Source organism: Alosa pseudoharengus, unplaced genomic scaffold, assembly GCF_046254945.1.
Source record: "Alosa pseudoharengus isolate Yale_2024_CS ecotype anadromous, Long Island Sound unplaced genomic scaffold, YU_APseudo_1.1 YU_APseudo_1.1_scf_23, whole genome shotgun sequence".
In the NCBI taxonomy this organism is placed as follows: Eukaryota; Metazoa; Chordata; class Actinopteri; order Clupeiformes; family Clupeidae; genus Alosa; species Alosa pseudoharengus.
In genome coordinates this window covers 9871159-9889171 of record NW_027468685.1, presented here as the reverse complement: position 1 = coordinate 9889171, position 18013 = coordinate 9871159, and the positions used below count along the sequence as shown (strand labels likewise).

The window sequence follows — 18013 nt, the reverse complement described above, 5'->3', positions numbered from 1 at the left end:
AAATGTGTGTGTGTGCTTGAGAGCGGATGTGATAAATAAGCTAAATTACACTCCTCATCAGTGAGCAATGACGCTTTTGTCTGATTAATGGAGAAAAAGAAGGATGAGAGTGTGTGGGTGAGATGAGGGAGGAGGAGGAAAGATGAGAGGAAAGGGAGGAGGAGAGGAGAGAGGAGAGGGAGGAGGAGAGGAGAGAGGAGGGGAGATGACAGAAAGAGTAGAAGAAAAGAGAAGAATAGACAGAATGGGCAGAGGAGGAGAGAAAATGAGAGAAGTGAAGACAACAGAGTAGAGGAAAAGAGAGGAGGGGAAGAAGCAAAGGATGAGGAGAGACAAGAGGAGAGAGTGAGAGAGGACGGGAAGGCGCTAAAAGAAAGAAAGAGAGCTGATGGGAGGATGAAAGGAGAGAATAAAAAGGATAAATGGGTGACGCATCATCACAATAAGAGGGTGGGCTTGGTGTTTGTTTGGAGTGATCCAAGTTACGTCAGAACCCAAACAGCTCTAAGACGGAACTCAGAACCCAGCCGGTTTCCAGAAACACACTCCTGCCATGAGGCTTTATTCAAGCAGTCGGAATCAACACTAAAATCTCCTAAATTGAGGAGAGAGTTTTATTAAAGACGCTCTGAAGCCCTTCGCTAGCCTGCCTAATCCACCACAAGTGGTCCGTTCATCAGAGAGAACCAGCCACAATCACCGCGGGATAAAAGGGTGTGTCTGTTCAGTATATATCAGATATATTCAGGAATTAATTCAGGTTTCAGAAGCATTTCATGTTTCCAAATTCTATTTGCCAGAATATTTCTATTTGGCCAAATACTGAAGGTAGCAAAAGCTCCTAGAAAAGCGTCATTGTCATACACCCACCCACCCACACACAAACACACACACACACACACACGTTATTCACACATATACACACACACACACACACATATACACACACACACTTATACACACACACACACACATTCGTTATTCACACATACACACACACACACACACACACACACACACACACACACACACACACACATCGTCGTTCCTTCTGCATGTCCCATTGTGGCCGCGTGTGCTGCGGGGGAAGTGGTCTTTGTCTCTCCGCCGCGCGGTGTGAGGCGACGTATGGTGACAGCAGATATCTTGTTCCGGTGGGGACACAGCGCCGTATTTCACACGGGCACAGAGAGGGGCCTGTCACCCCGCACAGACCACGCGCCAACCAACACATAAATCAGCCCGTTGTTCCGCAGCCACCAGCACTGCTGTTGCTGCAGTGCGGGCACGCACACACACGCACACACGCACACACGCACACACATATACATATACATACACACAAACACATACACACACACACAAACACCACTACAGACAGCGATGGCCTCGAGAGCATGCTCCTCCATACATACACACGAACACACACACCCTACATACGGATTCGAATGCCATCATTTGCACTGAAATGCCCAACAACAATATACTTATAATATGCAAACGGCTGGTACTTGAATGGCTGTGTACTTCAAGATGCATATGTGACATAAGACATATTCAAATTTACACTTCCAACATGCCACCATCATTGGCCAGAGGCACTCATCAAAGTTGACATTTGTACTAGCCAATGACTGTATACATAGTCATTGGTACTAGCATAAATATAGAGTATATTTATCTAGATATCTTTCTATATAGTATAAGTATATATACTCTTTTGATCCCGTGAGGGAAATTTGGTCTCTGCATTTATCCCAATCTGTGAATTAGTGAAACACACTCAGCACACAGTGAGGTGAAGCACACACTAATACCGGCGCAGTGAGCTGCCTGCAACAACAGCGGCGCTCGGGGAGCAGTGATGGGTAAGGTGCCTTGCTCAAGGGCACTTCAGCCGTGCCTACTGGTCGGGGTTCGAACCGGCAACCCTCCGGTTACAAGTGCGAAGCGCTAACCAGTAGGCCACGGCTGCCCCTAGGCTACTGTGAGAACTCAATGTCTCAAAGATTCAACGCCTTTTCTGTAATGTATTTACCATCATCAAACAGCATTTGTAGCTTATTGGGTCTTTCAAGTAAAGATCATTACATGGTTGTCGCGTGCTAACTGTGCAGATGCTATGAGCTTTTGAACGCTCATATAGAACACCTTGAGGCCCATGACAAAAATTGTCAAACAAACAGTTGCTGTGACACTGAAGCGGTTAGACATAACCTGCGTTGGTGTAAACAACCTGTGGGGTTGAACCAGAGAAAACAAGTTTCAGTGACACAAGCTCACTGAGCCTCATGTAAATAACTGTGGCTATGATGCTTTTAGAAAAAAATATTTAAATGCTTTTTATCAGACATTCATAGCACATAAATACATATTATACCGCCATAGAGCAACATGTACCGGTAGATCCTCCTAATGACAAACAAATGATATACAGAGTGCACAAAAAATAAGTACCAGAATGAAAACAGAAAAAAATATTGTTCATGTAACTACAGGTTTTATGTGTATAGGGTAATACCATAAGAACAAGTCAAGGTGATTTACAGAGTCAGCCTTGAATATCATTTTCACAATTTTGTTTATTAAATAGACAACTAAAAGATTTGACTATAGTTTCCATGGTTCTAACTACTGACTAAAACCAGGTCTACAGATCAATGGCAGAGTTACTGTAATGTGTAACACCGTTAGGGGTTAAGGATTACCATCAGTTCCCCCCCCCCCCCCTGTCCCCTGTCCCCCTGAAAAAACATTATTCCAGTGAACACAATGAAACGTGAATTTGAGTGTGTATTGCCTAAGCCAATGTGCTGTCATTTTAGTTGGGTATTGGCTATGTGAATTGGAGATATTCTGAAGGTCGGACGGGCAGGGCTGGTGTTGATGTGAGGCAGGTGGTTGAGAGTGTAAACTCGTGGGGTAAGCCAGATGTACTAGCGCTCGATTGTGTTTTATGCCCCCAACGTTGTCTTCCAAGCAGCTCTGCCACCGTTGACTTAAAGGCACCTTAATCCTAACCCTGACCTTAACCAATGCCTAACCATAGCGCCTTCCAGGCAGCGCTGCCTTGAAGACAACGTTGGGGCATAAAACACCAAGAAACGATGTGCAGTACAAAGTGACGTAAGCCCTGCACGACCGAGAGCCTGTCTGAGAAGGTGGACAAAAGGATTTTCTGTTACATCACAAAAGGACAGGAAAGCCCACTGTGTGCGTGTGTGTGTTTGTGTGTGTGTGTTTGTGTGTGTGTGTTTGCATGTGTGTAAAGAAAACACATCGTACAAGACCAAAACCAGGAACTAGATTAACTGAATTGAACTGAATTAAATTAATAGTCATGGCCAATTGTAACATCACACATTCTTAAAGCATATTTGTTTTTCATCATTTGAAGTCTGGACATAACAATCTTTAAGGCAAGTGGTGGTGAAAACAGCACTCTGAAGAGGAAGACTCTGAACACTCTGAGAATCCTCATTCTGTTTACTCAGTTTGCTGTGCTTCTGTTACTATGGTTACACAGACCACCAAGGTTCATTAAAATGTATTGGTGTATTAATTTAGAATGGTAATGAAACTTCACAAGCTCTTGTGTATTAAATGGTTTCAATGCAGAACTACCAGCCCATCAGTATCAAGTAGATGGAATGTGATGTGATGGCGCTATAGTACAGATCTGTAAAAAAATAATTTCCACTAAGGGACAATAAAGTAACTAACTAACTTACTAACTAACGAACTAACGAACTAACTACCTACAAAGTAGACCTGTGCGGATGGTGACAGCCTCTGGACCGGACACTGGTTGTATCAGGACCAGACATAAATGGTCCTGAGGAGGCTACACACCCACGCCCTGGTATAAGCTGTAATGTTGTCTTCTTCGTGCTCACAGACATCCTAAAGGTGGGCGACGCACCCTGGTATGTCTGCCAACATTTCCACACACCACACATGCCACACACCCACGTTATGGCATCCCTTCCAAGCAACTACAGCAATGCTCTTAAAAATACCTGACCCTGGTCCTTTTACATCATCACACCCCTTATTCACACCTCCAGCTGCCAGCCTATCACAACGCAGCACTTCTGTTCCGGAACACATGACATCACAAAACAAACTTTCTGGAGAACAAATGAGTTATCATTTGTTACCATGGTAGCATAAAGAGTCTGACAGAAGAATGCAAATCATTTTGATAAATGAGCAAATTACTATTCTACATAATGTTTAATATACATTATGTATTTATAGCATATATACATACACATACACATATAGATAACTGTAATAAACCCTGAAAATATGGTGTGTATGGGCCTAATACTCCGGAGACAGTGTGAGTTGGGGTGAAAGGGTTCATTTAACTGGAAAGAGAAAAAAAGATTGAAAGCACGATCCAGGGAACAGTGAACACAAAGACCAAATAAGGGCAGTCACAAAAAGCCCTCAGAGACATCCTGTCTGTCTGTCTGTTAGCAGACATATCCTTAAGTGGCCACTACCGCCCCAGAAACACAAGGGAAACTGCATGTGCTCTGTACTGCTGCAAAGCATTCCACTATCAATCCGTACTCTGTAGGCCCACATGTAGGGCCTAGTGATTAAACCTAAATAGATTTTTGATTAAACTGTATTCCATATCAGTAGGGATTATTAATACTACTGACCAAAAAGGTCACCACAAAGAATATGGTGATGATGATGGTGATTAGGCCTATTATTATTATTATTATTATTATTATTATTATTATTACAGCATTACTATATAATTCTTATGGTTGTAGCAATGTTGTTCATTTCACCCCTTTCAGCTGATAACTGCAGGTAACGGTTGGGGTATTCGTTATGACTGACGGTTGCCACGTTGCATAACTTATCCCTACCAGTAGTAGTGTGATGATCTTGACAAGACATTTTCTGAGGGAAAACGCAGACCTATTATCTTGAGCGAACTTCAACCTAATTTTGTTTTTTTTCTGTCTGATGTCAATCGTTTCTAACCTGTCACAGTGAAAAGTGAAAAACAAACAATACGAATAGGTGTAATGTAATTCATAGCTACTGATTCTTTTGGATACAGACAAAAAGACGGCAAATATTTTTGACGCAACATGACACAGACTATCCTATCCATTGAAGGTTGCTTTACTAAAACAAAAGCAGAGCGGAGCCGGTTGATGCCTAGCACCGGGAATAGACATAACGTCATCCTCCCCAACCCACACGCAGTTATCGCCATTAAAGAATTGGAGGCGGCATGAGCGCAGCAGGCCGCGCGCACCCAAACCCTCCATCTGTTTGAGAGCCCTGTGCGTTCTTAGGAAAAACATCTCTTACTCATCTCCGTCAACCTGTCAAAGCTGCCGTGCATCAGCACAATGTAACCTGTACATCACGCATTCTGACGACCAGCAGTTAAAATGGAATGTGGAATTCACGACGAAAGCATCCCAATATGACTCAAACGCATTCAAAACACGCTGAAATATCATGCCTGACCAAACTATTTTTCTAACACACTCGTGTTATTTTAACCACTTTTACTATGTAAATTATCTATACAAGTGCAACCCTTATACCCATCAAAGTTTAAGAACAAACGTCCCAACTTCACTGGCAGCCCAGCCTATCCCAAACGAGTAATGGAACGAGCAAACAAACCTTTTTTATTATTAAATAATTTACTTAATAGAAAGGTTTAACTTTGCAGTATACTAGCTCCACACACAGACGAGTCAGCATTGTGTTCAGTCAACGATTTTAAGTCAGCTTGAATTAAATATTAATAGCCAAAGGCCTATGCGGGACATGGAAATCTCGTCTAACCAAACACAGCTAGCCAGTGACATTTCGCAGCCAAAACCGTCATAGGCTACAAAACATGGCCTGTTTACACCGTGAAGTCAGGCGATAGATGGACACAATGCCATTAGGCTATATGTCTCTAGACAGTGACTAGGCTATAACGCCTCTTCGGTGTATGAAATGGTAGCCTATGTGGAATTGTAATAGCCATAATGTTGACTGACCCATGCGGCCATTTGCTAGAATATAAACGCGACCACTTACCATAGGTTGGTCTTAAATTGGTCATTTCAGCCATTTTGGAACTCCGGCGTTTGTCTTCCGATTAGACAACAAACAAAAAACAAAATAAAAAATAAAATGAACCGGATGTCTATTTTATTTCCATGAATGATACTTTGTTTTTGTTCTAATTCTCCCGGTCAGTAAAACGCCCGGTTGTTGGACCGTCAGGGTTGAGCAGTCCTGTTTTGCTAGCAGTCCCAGTAGTTGTTGCGTCCTCCTAAGGGATGCGCTCATGAACGCGCCCGTGCTCGCTCTCGTCCTCTCCTCCTCCGTCCGAGCTCCGGCTGCGGCACGAGACTGGTACCCGAGGAATGGAGTGGAAGGCATCTTAGCGCCGCCCCCCTGGTGCTAGAATTAATTTAATAGGCTAATTCCAGTGACATCCTCTCAGCGTCAATGTATGCACAACCCATGTGTGCAGCGGCCGTGTACAGCTTGTATTGTTTGTAAAGAGTGATCTCATAGCAGGAAGCTACATGCTTAAATGGGGTTTCTACATTCAAATTGTGACTTCAGTGAATTAGACACAGTAATTGAGTCTGGACCCTTAGCCTCCCAATAAGAACTTACGACCCCCCACTATTTACCCCAATAATATTAATTAATGTAACAGAGATTGTAAGGCTCTTGACAGGTTGCGTAGGTTGTTGTACAAAAGCAATAAATATACAACCTGGAGAATTAGCACCATCTAGTGATCACCCAGTTAATGCCACTGTCCTTGTCATGACACCATTCTCTCCTCCATCACCTAATCACGGCTGTTATTGCCCTGAAGACAAACAACAGTTGAATAAAGAGGCTGAAACAAGCTTTTGACAGGATAGTTTCTCCCAACGTTTCTACTGGTACATCAGCAGACTGATTGGTTCATAAAAAGCAAATACAATTCTGCTCAAATTGTGATGATTACCAAAGTCCTTTTAGGCAAGTCCCTCCACTCGGCGGCCATAGAGCAACGCTTTTTGGGCAGTCATCGGCATCCTACTCAGCAGAAATGCGCGTGCGCAAGGCTTCACGACACCAATCTTGCTCCAGCAGCGAGTTCACAAGACATGATTGGCAAGATATGTTCACAACACACCATATGATTGGCTCAATGTATTCACATGTCGACGTTTTGCTGAGGAAGGGGTATGTGTAGACAACGGCCATATTGGCGTTACAAACTAGCCCCATGCATTTCTATGGAGGATTTTTTGAGTGCTGTGTCTCATTAGAAAGTCTCTGTGATTACTCCATCACTCCAGAGTGTAAGACTTAACTTCTCTGAGCTACATGCTTCAATTGCAAAATCATGTCAGTTTATCCTTTACAACATTAGGAAGATCAGACCTTATCTGACACAAGATTCCACACAACTTGTTGTTCAGGCCATGGTCATCTCCAAGCTGGAATGACTATTGTAATTCATTATTAGCTGGCTACCTGGCTACCTGCTTGTGTATTAAGACCATTACAGCTGATTCAGAATGCTGCAGCAAGCCTGGTCTTCAATCAGCCAAAAAGGACACATGTAACTCCTCTTCTAGTTACTCTCCACTGGCTCCCTATAGTAGCCAGAATTTAATTAAAATTTCTCACTTTGGCCTATAGGACACTGACTGGATATGCTCCCTGTTATTTTAATTCAATGATTAAGATGTACATCCCCAACCGTCCACTGCGGTCTTCTGATGAGATTGTGTTGTGTCGACCAGTCATAAACACTAGCTCAAATTCAAGACTATTTTCCTCAGTAGTTCCATGTTGGTGGAATGAGTTGCCCAGTGCTCTCCTATCCTGTGATAGTTTGGGTCTTTCAAGAGTCTAAAGGCATATCTGTTCAACATGCACTTAGTTCATTAAGCGCTTCTTATGTGTTATAATTTGTTTATATTCATTAGGCGGTTGATTCATTTGATATTGTTGTTTATTATTGATATTCTCCAGTCTTACCATGCTATTGTTATTGTTATTATATTATTGATTGAATGGACATTAGTGTTTTGTTATCGCTATTTTCCTTTATTTTCATAGTTTATTGCATTAGGCTATTGATTGAATTGACATTGTTGTTTATTATTGCTATTCTCCTTAATATAGTCTGACCAACATCTTAAATTATTCGCTGTTAAATTTAAGTATTATATTGTTTTGTATTTGTATATCGCTTTGAGCCAAAGCATCTGCCAAATCCCATAACCATATCCATAACCACAACCATCATGCCTGCTACTCTTGTGTCTTCCTGTTTGCTTTGTTTACTTCCTGTGTCTTGTGCTCCTTTCTTTGTTTCTGTTCCCTGTGCCTGTGTTTCCGCCCCTCACCTGATCCTAGTCTTTTAGTTTAATTATGGTTTCCACCTGTCTCTTATTCCTTGTTCACCTGTGCCCTGTTACCCCCTGTGTATTTAAACCCTCTGTCTCCCCTCGGTCATTGATGTTGTTAGGTTGTTGTTTGTATCGCGGTTTTCTAAGTTTGATCAAAGAATCCTGTTTGCTCCAAGCTTGCCTCTCAGCTACTTCCCTTGCACTTCAGTCCAGCTCTCCCCAGCAACCGTTACAGCACGGGACAGTGACGGAGAAAACTACACTGCTCAAAAAAATTAAGGGAACACTTACAGTTTTCCTCAATTGTTAAAACACATTTTTTTAAAACCTTCCACCCTTTTCTCCATTTTCAAACTACATTCACAGAATGTCTGACAGTTCTTGCAAAATAAAACACTCGTCTCAAAAGTTTTACTTGTGCTCAGAACCAAACCGTGTCAGAGTACCGATCCAGTGTATGATTGAAGTGTTCCCTTAATTTTTTTGACCGTATACTTTCCCCAGCAGCCTTGCTGTAAGCTTGTATGTCTAACACATACATATTGATACTAGTAAACCACAATCCTTTTAGATATGGCATCAAACATTTGGATGATGAGAAATAGGAAAATCATTGTCATGTCATGAATATTTAGTGCTTAGTTTGATGTGTTGTCCTTGTCCTTGTGTATGTGTACATGCACTCTTAAAACAAATGTGTTGTCCCTATCTGGACACAGAGATGTGTTATAAAAACATAATATTTTTATAAAAATAAAAAAAAGGAAACAACACAAACTGTATTGTCCCTATCTGGACACAGAGATGTGTTAAAAACAATGCAAGTTGTGTTGTTTTCAGCACATTGTTTTAAGAGTGTGTGTGTACAGTTTTAGAATCAGATAATGCCACCAAATACAAAAATCACAATCTGCCTGAATGTACACTGAAAAGTGGAAAAAACAGGAGTACACACTTGTGAGTGAATGCGTGGTGGTTACAAACTCATGCTTAGTGTGCTGAATGCCTTTGCTGCCATCTACAGGCACATTCATCACATACTATAGGCCTAAACTAGCCCATTTGGAAGTCAACTTGAAACTGAATACTGATCAGCACTGAACAGAGAGACCTTTTGGTTCCTGAAAGTCTACAGTGGAGACTAATTAGGGCCTCTTTTGCGCTGCATAGACTTTTGAGTTCTCACTGTAATTTACATTTGTATAGTTTTAGATTATTTCACACAATGCAAAGAATGCGATGCAAAATCTACAGGGACAGAACACAAAACCTGTCGCAGAAGGATGCAGGAGTGTTTCCAATTGTGTTGTATTTTTTATTTCAGAAATGAATCCAATTAAATATTGTGTTTCACATTATGACCATAGAATGAGGTTTTTATTTACACTGGTAACACATTTCAGAAAAGCTTTTCCAACTGCTGTATGTTAAGGATGTCTTGAAATTAATCCAGTAAAAGACTGTCTCTAAGGATCACAATGGAATGAATGTGTTTTTTATTTTATATACACTAATAAAAAAAAGAAATGGGGTGTGGATGGGGAATGGAATCAGGATCTCCCACAGCATGATCTGCTTTCTGTGTGGGCTTCACTTGTTGGGCCGATAGAGGAAGAAAGGGTCACGGCACTGATGGATCCTCGAGTGACCTCTCTGCTGGCCACTTTCCTATGGATCTCTGGATAAAAGAAACAAAAACATTAAGAGGACACATGCATAGGCTAGGTCAAGGTCTGTAAACTGTAGTAAGCTCAAGGTCAATGTCAAGGTTAAGGCCAACTTTAAGATCTCAGAAAGGGACATTTAGGGGGTTGCGGTTGATAGGTACATACAGTATGTTATCCTATGTTAGACTCCTACATATTACAAAGTTAAACTACTACACAGCTTTTAATGATTTCACTTTCCAAATGTGGCCTGTATAAAGCTAAAAGACAGGCGATATTGATTACTAGAACCTCTTTAATTGTAGACAACTGCACGGAATTACATATAAGTACTTTGTGCTAATGCACTCTTTAGATGATGGTCGAACATAACAGACCTGTTAAGACTTCGAGGAAGGCAGCTTCAACATTTACGGACTCCAAAGCTGATGTCTCCATAAACAGCAAACCTCTGCTCTCTGTAAAGACACAAGTCACTATTAGAACAGTTTTATATGATTACACGTAGCCTACTATCTTAAAATAAATTCTATCAAATATTCTGAATTTAGCCTGGATAAAATATTATTTCGTTATTTGTTATATATTATGTTATATATTAGTATATATACAGTATTTGCTATATATTGATATAATGAGCAGAACCGGACAGTAACGGAGTACATTTACTTGAGTACAGTACTTGAGTACAATTGAGAGGCAAATATTGTACTCTTTACTCCACTACATTTCTATCCATAACCGTGAGTACCCGTTACTTATTCTAAAAAAAAAGGAAAAAAGAAAAATCTCGGAAACCCTCAATTTGTTGTTTCCCTCTCAAACGTGATTGGATTTTGCAGGCGCCACTGATTGGGACAGCCTATCAGCACCTTCAGCTTTCCGCCAAAGTCAACTCCATGGTCGTATTTAGATAAGAGATGAAACCATGGACGAAACAATGGATGAAGACGCAGCAGGTCCATCCAATGTGCCAACCCGTGGCCCCACCTCGCCAGACTATTTAAATTTTCTGAACAAGTTCATGATAGTTTTCGCTTCAAGTGTTTCAATTACAAAATAGTATTTTCTATTTGAAATACGTATGTTATATACATGTATTAGAAATACTGCCCATCCCTGGCAACATGGTAAAAAGATGAAAATGACCCGATTTTACTTTTACTTTACTTCAATTCCTTTTACATTCTCCAAGGTATTAACATTAACATTTTTCATAACTCCATGTAGGACGTTTCTGTACATAAATGTAAGCACTGTAGCAGTAGTAATGCAATATTTAGAAAATGTACTCTTGTACTCTTGATACTCAAGTACTTTTAAAAACAAGTACTTCAGTACTTTTACTTAAGTAGACATCTGACTGTTGTACTTTTACTTGTACTTGAGTAAAATTTAGGAAAGGGTATCTGTACTTTTACTCAAGTAATGAAGCTGTGTACTCTGTCCGCCTCTGATAATGAGAGAGCAGCACAATTATTTGACTCCAGAGGGGCAACACATAACAAAAACATTGACTGAAAGTAACATTCCACTTCTTTGGATGGGATCAAATGCGATCAAAACACAATCCGAGACCGTGTTAAGATAAAAGCACCTGCAAAGTCCTTGGCCTCTTCTTTTGGCACCGTCCGTTGACCCTCAAGGTCATTCTTATTGCCCACGAGCATGACGACAATGTGAGGGTCAGCATGGTCATACAGCTCCTTCAGCCAACGCTCCACGTACTCATAGGTCAGGTGCTTGGTCAAGTCGTACACCAGAAGGGCACCTACTGCTCCTCTGTAGTACCTGAAGGAAGATCACCGTAAGCAGTTAAAGGGCAAATGTCAGGTTAACGAAATGTTTAATTAATGTTAGTTAATGTGTAGATAAATCAGTGAAGATATACATATTTTTAAAACTATTACTCTAAATGCACTACGACAACATTTACAGCCATTTAAAACACCAATTGTCAGGTTAAATTGTAATTAAGAATAATACAAAATACTTTTTTGGATGCCCTTTGCCTCAAAAGGAAAACATTTCTTTCTCTACAATTAATTTCTTATATTTGTTTACCTATTTTTAATTGTTTACTATTTTTATTTATATTTATGGGGGGGTTGCTTTGTTTAATCAACTGAGTACTAAATTTTGCTTCTACATGGAAATGTAGGAATGGCAATAAAGCTTCTTGAATCTTGTAGATATTTACATAATACTTTCTTGGCTCGACTCCCTTTTATGATGCCATCGCTCAATTGTGTTTTAAAATGCTGGCTGTAAATGAACATTAATAATAAAAACAATTGTTAACCTGACATTTGCCCTTTAATGATATTATTTTTACCTTTTTGCCCACCATTTCAGTATCGCCATTTTTGAATTTCGATCATGCAATGCATTGAACCGGACATTTATTTTGCTCGTACAAATGTTAAGGAAATCACTTTACCTGCCACACCTCCTTGAACATGCTGGAATGGTCTAACAGGGAACGCTATGATAGTGGACAGGGCGGTAACAGAGGGTACTCATAGGTCAGGTGCTTGGTCAAGCCATACACCAGAAAGGTGCCTATTACTCTTCTATAGTACCTGAAGCAGGGACAGGTAGTATTTATGATACATGTATTCAAAATACATATTTCAAACACAAAATAGTATTTTGTAATTTGTATTTGATTGGGTTAAAGACAATGGCTTCTTCATGGCAAACTCAAGCTTCTTCAGATTTATTTTCAGTTTCTTGAGAACTTTAACCATCAATTTCTTGTATCAGCAGAATACATGGCAACCATTATGTGGTTCCTAGCAACATTGCTCAAAAAGTTACCTCATGTATCATCCATATATCCGCATTGGCGTCAATATAACCCCATTTAGCATTTACATAGTACCCAGTTTGTTAAAAACCAACTAAAAGGGTCATGATCCTACATGATCAATAGCTTTACACAGTGCAGTATCATTCTGGGCCTGCATTGACAGAGACTTTATTGATGTCAGAGACTTCATTCTCTGTACTAGGCATGGACAGTAACTAAGTACATTTACTTGATTACTGCACTTAAGTATGATTTTTGAGTCTGTAATTTATTTGAGTATTACTATTTTTGGAAACTTGTGACTTTTACTCCAATATACATTTGAAAGACAAATACTGTACTTTTGACTCCACTACATTTGAAATATATGAGCATAAAGTACTCGTTACTTTTAAGCACATTTGAAGTGATTCTTTAAATGCAATAATGCCATAGACCATCTTGAAGTTCATTTTTTCAATAGTTCAATTTGAACTTGGCTGAATTGGCTGTGGTAATGATGGTGACTACAGATTCTTCATCAAAACATCCTCCATGTTGCCTGAGTACATCTCTGATACAGTAGGCTATGAGAAGTTACAGGCAGGTCAGCATAGTTGATCTGTTGACTGTTTGCAGATTCATGACATTTCTCGTAGGCAGAGAAAAGCTGTTGCTCAAACACTGTCCACTTAATCAACAAAGTCAGTATAGTGATGAAAGAGTAAATAAACAGATATGGAAGGTTTACATAGCGATTTCATGTTCCCTTTAAAGAGTATTTCTTTTTTAGTATTTTCAAAATACAAAAATACAGTATTTTATTTAGATACATGGTGTGGCTATTGTATTTTGTAGTTTATTTTCATACACAAAAAATTAGGGTATTTGAATTTTATTTGAAAATACATTTGGATGTACTTTTGCCTATTCCTGACCTGAAGGAACATCACCGTTAGAAGCTGCTGATAATTGTTGATTGTTCATGCTGTTTTTGTTTACTTGTTTACTACTGTTTGTGAAAAGTGCTTTGTGTGTGCCTTTTGTGCTATAAAATGTGCTATATAAATAAATGTTTACTTACAGTACTTACTATCTTAAAATATCCATATTTTGAAAACGTAGTACATTTATCTGCTGTTCTAGAATAAAATATTCATAACAGGATTGAAGATCAGTAGATTTTAGGTATTGGACAAGAATGTGATTTCAATTAATCATAATACTGTTTAATTAATGTCTTAATGCAAACAAGAAAGGATGTTTAAATGATACATGTATGTAAATTATACATGTGCATAGTGCACTTTCAGTAAGCCTAAGTGTAATGGCTGTATAACTTATATAACTGTATATAACTTGCCATGCTTTTAGCAGATACAGCCTATGAAGCTCTTTGTTGATGAAAAGAATATCCTCTTAGGGAGATTTTAAAGAGATTGATTCAGATATTTCATTCACATTTTTCAGATTATGTAGTGATACTCCTTTAAGACATTTTACATAAAGCACAGCAAGTGCCTTATAAATCCAATGAAGATTTTTATAAATCCAATGAAGATTTGAGGAGCATGGTTCAAAAACCGCCGATCTCCATTTTCAGGAAGATTCATAAATCAAGTTTGTATTGTACATTTCTGATAATATCAATAAAATTGCAGTTGTTTTGTTTTTATTTACGTAGTAAAGATAACATTAACCCGACTGCAGTTCCACTGATATCACTTGGAGAAAAAAAAGATTTATAAAAATGTTTTAAAATAGAGTACAGGGGCGTCGGACTGGGGCTAAAACCACTACTGATTATAGGGGCCCAAGGGGAGAGAGAGCCCTTGAAAAGTCTGGAATATATTTTATTTTACCTGGGTTAAGGAACATGGGGGCCCATCAGGACTGCCTACAGTATGCAGAGGCCCAGGATCTTGTGCTACGCTCCTCATAGAGTATACACCGTTTTGTAACCAAACTCTTCAATAGTAGACAGGAGACTGCTGACTGTAAGATGTTTATGAACAGGAGGCTCACTCACGCTGAAGTGATGGCTCTGTAGCGCTCCAGTCCAGCCGTGTCCCAGATCTGGGCTTTGATGACGGCGGTGTCCACCTGAATGGTCCTGGTGCTGAACTCCACTCCGATGGTGGTGCGGCTGTCATGGTTGAACTCGTTTTTAGTGAAGCGAGCCAGCAGGTTGCTCTTCCCAACTCCTGACTCCCCGATGAGCACCACTGTAGCATTAGATCAAAACCTTAATCAGCTTCATGCCTCATGCTGACGTTTCAATATCAAGTCAAATCAATAGTTTATCTTTAGAGGGCCAATAACTGTGGATATTGTCTCAGTGCCCAATTTAAACATGTTGCCAGTTGGTACCATTTTAATTCATTCACTGTTGTCACCACATTGTTAAAATGAAACTAAGGTCAGAGTTCTCACCACACAACACACAAGGTATAGGGGGCATTGTGTACTAAATGCTAAAAGGTGCTGAGCATTTCATTTTCCAGATGACCAAAACAATGCCATGATATCACAATTCTTGAAAACAGATGATGCAATGCATCAAACTGGATGTATGTTTTGCTCGTGCAAATGTTAAGAACATTACCTTAGACAGAGTAAAAACTGTACACATCACACCCCCTTGAACAAGCTGGAATAGGCTAACAGGGCACTGCTATGATAGTGGACAGGGCTGTGGGCAGGGCGGTAACAGAGCGATTAACAGGGTTTGGTGTTGATTGTACATATTTTCTCCCACTTCTTCCTATTGTACTTTTTGTCTTTTGAAATGCAAAAGCCACGTCAGTCCAATTACAACACACCCATAACAGGTGAGGCCAACTCTTGGATGGTTCTTCTCACCACTGACATATTCTGGGGAATGACTGATTACTATTGACTGAGCTATTTACATATGATTGCATAGATTGTTAAAACCTACAAAAGTAGTGAGTGTGTGTACGCTTATTATGACATCATCATATGCATGTATACAGCATGTTTGTATGCAAATTGTGCATTTACTCAAACATCTGTGGTCTTGCTTAACTTACATCTAAGTGGCATGTGATGGTGGAGGCGACTGATCTAGTCTGTCAGTAGTTCCTCATTCATTCATCCACACACAGCAGTAAAGGTTTTTGATTTTTTTTTTTTTTTAAACTACATCTGCCAGATACAAAATCTTTCTTGACCTCAAACTGCTGCTTGGCCAATTGTGTACTAGGCAGCAGAGAAGTGGAGTTTTTGTTTATTTAACAAGTGCAATGGTCATATGATACTCTCCAAAACAGTTTTTCCTTACTGATACCTGAGCAGCTGCCATTCCAATTCTGTCATGATAAAAACAAACATAACATAATAACTCACCCTTGAAGACAAAGTTGTACGTCATATCAGTCCCCATACGGTGCCCAGATTGTGAATCATGTACAGTGTCTCCCAGGGGAGGAGGTAAGGAGAGCAGGTGATCTGCTGTGAAGGTCCCAAGCTTGCTGAACAGGCTGCACCTCAGAGGGAAATATGCAGACTAGCCGGCCCGTGACAGACATGGGGGGCGGGAGGGGTGCGGCCTGGGAGCAGGTGGAGCAGGAAGTGGAGCTAACGTGACGACAACAGACACAACCTCAAGGAGAATGACAATGAGATGTCTTTTCTCTCTAGGGAGGTGCATCTGTTTGGCCTGCCCATATTATCCTGAATTCCTGTACTTCAGGTAGAGCCTGTAGCTAGCCAATAACAAAGCAGAGGCCTACTCTGCTGGAAATTAGCAAAGACTGACAGTTCTCTGCTTTTAACTAGCCTGGGTGCCATTCCGAACTTAGTCCCGCCCACAACATTTGAGGTCGGGAAGTTCGGTCTGGCATTGTTCCATTGTGGTGGAAGTATGCTCGCCCTATATCGGGCGGACCAATCAAATCAGGCTTTACGATGATGGACAGGTGAGCAACAGCGCCTGGTCTATTACGTCACCTGAGCACGATTTGATTAGGCTTATGTTTGAAAAAAAAACGCTTTTAAGACCCCATATGGAAAATTCATATTATTTAATGAGGTTGTATCACTGAAAACGATTATTTCTGAAAACTTTGACCAAAGTTGAGATGTGGGAAAACTCGTGGTTTCACTTTCATCAAGGGAAAACAGCGCTGTTGCATTGCGACATGTTCCCTCGTTCGTTTGAAATCTCTGATTGACCACCTGTTCGAGGGATTTGCGACAGCCCTTCCCAGCTGTTTAACATGTTTGTAGCATATCACTGTTCATCAGAATTATTTTTAAAAACGGAGGGATATAGGAGAAGGATGGTTTGTGTGTTTTCTTCCTACACCTCACGGTAAGCTATTTTGTTGCTCTGATTGGTTAGGTCTATCCAATTGAGTGCAGAGGCATTCCCCCCCTGTATCGGTTGAAACACGCCCCATAATTACGTCCCAATGGAGCAGTATCAGACTCATATTCTGACTAGAATTGAGTATGACTACGTCAGGCTAGCTTTTAACCCTAACCCTAAGCAAATTCAAAACATTTCTCCTCATGATCCTCTTACTTTAACTTGTGTGTGTGCGTGTGCGTGTTGAAACAAATGCAGGTGTTCATCCACATTCCTAGCTCTGAAAATGGGAAATGAAGAACGTGTATCAGAATGAATACACTATTTGATTGGCTGTTCAGCTATCAATACACATTTTGATTTGCAATCAATCATGTTTTGCTAGGACTGATAATAGGATCATACTAGATCTTATAGATCTATTACTAGATCTTATAGATCTAGGATCTTACTCAATAAAGGATTTTGAAGTGTTGAAGATGACTGTAGTAAATCCAGAGGTTTGTTAAAATCACAACATTTTTGAGTTGAGAATTGTTGAGTAAACTGTTCAGAGAAAACATATGGAGAAAATATGTTCACGTCTGTTCAAGGAATTTGAAGGCACCTCTGATTCACACAAAATAAGTGTTGAAGATGACTAGTAAATCCAGAGGTTTGTTAAAATCACAAGCATGGGTGAACATTTGGAAAAGTTTTCTGCTTGCCTTGAGTTCTCCACAAATGTTTGTGAACAGTTTGCAAACAGTTTGAGGAGGTAGTTCTCCATGAACATACAGGTGTGCTGGACGAAGGGCTACAATTCAAACGG

The 18013-nt window shown here is 40.1% G+C and overlaps 2 protein-coding genes across 2 annotated transcripts in view; both read right to left on the bottom strand.

Annotated features, from left to right (window-relative positions):
• syt11a (synaptotagmin XIa) overlaps window positions 1–6307 on the bottom strand; it is a 22082-nt gene extending 15775 nt beyond the window's left edge. The window contains exon 1 of the mRNA XM_076300920.1: window positions 6079–6307. Within this exon, the coding sequence (XP_076157035.1) occupies window positions 6079–6112 (34 nt within the window). The 5' untranslated portion in view covers window positions 6113–6307. The remainder of the gene's footprint in view (window positions 1–6078) is intronic.
• A 3577-nt stretch (window positions 6308–9884) lies between these two features.
• LOC143140458 (ras-related protein Rab-25-like) overlaps window positions 9885–18013 on the bottom strand; it is a 230825-nt gene continuing 222696 nt past the window's right edge. Inside the window, exons 2-6 of the mRNA XM_076301378.1 lie at window positions 16239–16294; window positions 14899–15094; window positions 11676–11869; window positions 10456–10536; window positions 9885–10089 (exon numbers count right to left, since the gene is read on the bottom strand). Of these exons, the coding sequence (XP_076157493.1) occupies window positions 9962–10089; window positions 10456–10536; window positions 11676–11869; window positions 14899–15094; window positions 16239–16275 (636 nt within the window). The 5' untranslated portion in view covers window positions 16276–16294 and the 3' untranslated portion in view covers window positions 9885–9961. The remainder of the gene's footprint in view (window positions 10090–10455; window positions 10537–11675; window positions 11870–14898; window positions 15095–16238; window positions 16295–18013) is intronic.